Genomic DNA, 2,922 nt, shown 5'->3' on the forward strand with positions numbered 1-2,922 from the left:
CCCCTGACTAGAGGACAGGCCCCTGACTAGAGGACAGGCCCCTGGCTCCGTTCCAGGAGTTTGCTTTGCGTCTTAAAGAGGGGCTCCGCTGAGAAAACACACTGATTAATGAAGCCCTCAAAGGCCGAGTGTGAGAGGGACACGCAAACACACACACACACACACACACACACACACACACACACACACGCACACGGAAAGGCCCAATATCCCATTTCCTGTAGCGTTTCCTGTCTTGGCGTCTCCCACTGCTAAGTTTGTAGCAGGAATGGCAGCTCTCTCACTCTCTGATGGCCACAGGTTCACCTCTGTCTAGTATCGACCGCCGAGCTCTGATACCAAGGAGACTACCTCTGATACCAAGGAGACTACCTCTGATACCAAGGAGACTACCTCTGATACCAAGGAGACTACCTCTGATACCAAGGAGACTACCTCTGATACCAAGGAGACTACCTCTGATACCAAGGAGACTACCTCTGATACCAAGGAGACTACCTCTGATACCAAGGAGACTACCTCAGACTGATCTGATACCAAGGAGACTACCTCTGATACCAAGGAGACTAGCTCATCTGCTTAAGGCCTCTACATTCGTTAAAGGCTGAAATAACCTAAACCTTAGCCTAATATAGAAATGTTATGAATATGTGTTTTGTCAAGGTTATGCCACCTACTCCTCACTAGTAAACATGGCGCCATGTATCACAGAAAGCAGCGAAATTCAACATTTCGTGTCGCATTTGTTGGACGTTGCTCATGTTGTCAAATGACCTGAGGTGACCAGAGACTGGAGGGGAGACAGAGCGTGGAACAGACCAACCAGGAACAGACCAACCAGGAACAGACCAACCAGGAACAGACCAACCAGGAACAGACCAACCAGGAACAGACCAACCAGGAACAGACCAACCAGGAACAGACCAACCAGGAACAGACCAACCAGGAACAGACCAACCAGGAACAGACCAACCAGGAACAGACCAACCAGCCAGGAACAGACCAACCAGGAACAGACCGACCAGGAACAGACCAACCAGGGAGGCAGAGGGTCTATCAGTCCAGACCAGACTGTGTTCTGAAGGGAGGGTGGGGGCAGGGGGTGGGGGAGAAGGCCCTGGTCCTCCATCTCTGAAGACCCCCTCCCCCACCAAAAAAAAAAAAAACCTGTCTGTGTGAGCTCCCCCTCGGCCATCGGAAGTTAGCGGGTCAGCCCGGCCGGTCGGGGTCGGTGGCGGGAGGAGGGTCCGGATGCAGCCCCCTGCCAGCGGTAATCCTCTCCTCTCTCACCACCCTCCATCGCTCTCTCCCTCCTCCTCCTCCTCATTTCCTGTGCCCCCTCACGCGGCCTCGGTGCCCCTGGGCCAACGAGACATTTCACAGATTTAGTCCATTAGATTTCCATTCCTCTCTCTCCCTCTTTCTTTCCCTCTCTCCCTTTGTCTCTCTTTCTCTCTCTCTTTCCCTCTCTCCCTCTCTTTCCCTCTCTCTCCCTCTCCCTCTCTCTATTCCTCTGTCTTCCTCTGTCTCTTCCTCTCTCTGTCTTCCTCTCTCTCTATCCGTCCCTCTCTCTTTCCCTCTCTCTCCCTCTCTCCCTCTCTCTCTTTCTCTCTCTCTCTCTCTAGGGATGGAGAGATTGTTGATTGTTTTCTTTCTTGGTTTTTCTGTTCTTCCTTCCCTTCATCTTCTGGAGTTGCTTAACCTTTCTGCAACTGGAGAGGCACAATGGCCCAGGGGGGTTGATTTCCACTAGCTCTCAGTGTGTGTGTGTGTGTGTGTGTGTGTGTGTGTGTGTGTGTGTGGAGGTGGAGGAGGACTAGAGGGACGTGTTAACAGAGTCCAGGGCTGCTCCTGTCACACCTTCGCCCTGCTGTTGTATCACAGCTTCCACACAGCCAACGCAGCCCTGCTTCCACACAGCCCTGCTTCCACACAGCCAACGCAGCCCTGCTTCCACACAGCCAACACAGCCCTGCTTCCACACAGCCAACACAGTCCTGCTTCCACACAGCCAACACAGTCCTGCTTCCACACAGTCCTGCTTCCACACAGCCAACACAGCCCTGCTTCCACACAGTCCTGCTTCCACACAGCCAACACAGTCCTGCTTCCACACAGCCCTGCTTCCACACAGTCCTGCTTCCACACAGCCAACACAGCCCTGCTTCCACACAGCCAACACAGTCCTGCTTCCACACAGTCCTGCTTCCACACAGCCAACACAGTCCTGCTTCCACACAGTCCTGCTTCCACACAGCCAACACAGCCCTGCTTCCACACAGTCCTGCTTCCACACAGCCAACACAGCCCTGCTTCCACACAGCCCTGCTTCCACACAGTCCTGCTTCCACACAGCCAACACAGCCCTGCTTCCACACAGCCAACACAGTCCTGCTTCCACACAGCCCTGCTTCCACACAGCCCTGCTTCCACACAGCCAACACAGACCTGCTTCCACACAGCCAACACAGTCCTGCTTCCACACAGTCCTGCTTCCACACAGCCAACGGCACCCGGTCACGCGCCCACGCCTCCCTCCAGCCTCCCAGGGCTCGGCCCCGGCACCCCGCCCCCCCGCGCCCCTCCACCCCAGACCCCCGGCTCGGCTCGGCCCCGGCACCCCTCGCCCCTCCACCCCAGACCCCTGGCTCTGCCCCGGGACCCCTCCACCCCCAGACCCCCAGCTCAGCCCCGGCACCCCTCGCCCCTCCACCCCAGACCCCTGGCTCTGCCCCGGGACCCCTCCACCCCCAGACCCCCAGCTCGGCCCCGGCACCCCTCCACCCCTCCACCCCAGACCCAAACATGCCTGTGTTCAGGACCGTACCGCCACAGCGCTGCCCAGCAGAAGACAGAGCTGCTGTTCCCGAGGCAGAGCCCCCCTGCTGTGCGGCGCGGCGAGGACACAGCGTTGTGCTGAGA

General features: G+C 57.1%; 1 protein-coding gene across 1 annotated transcript in view; it reads right to left on the reverse strand.

Moving 5' to 3' along the window:
- Positions 1-2,807, reverse strand: part of LOC311329284 (homeobox protein cut-like 1) — a gene marked incomplete at both ends in the record, with an annotated part of 41,739 nt that extends 38,932 nt beyond the window's left edge. Inside the window, one exon of the mRNA XM_084463146.1 lies at positions 1,861-2,807. Coding sequence (XP_084319272.1) covers positions 1,861-2,807 — 947 coding nt within the window. The remainder of the gene's footprint in view (positions 1-1,860) is intronic.
- Between the last annotated feature and the right edge of the window lie 115 nt (positions 2,808-2,922).

This window comes from Borostomias antarcticus (assembly GCF_949987555.1).
Source record: "Borostomias antarcticus genome assembly, contig: scaffold_348, whole genome shotgun sequence".
Taxonomy (NCBI): domain Eukaryota; kingdom Metazoa; phylum Chordata; class Actinopteri; order Stomiiformes; family Stomiidae; genus Borostomias; species Borostomias antarcticus.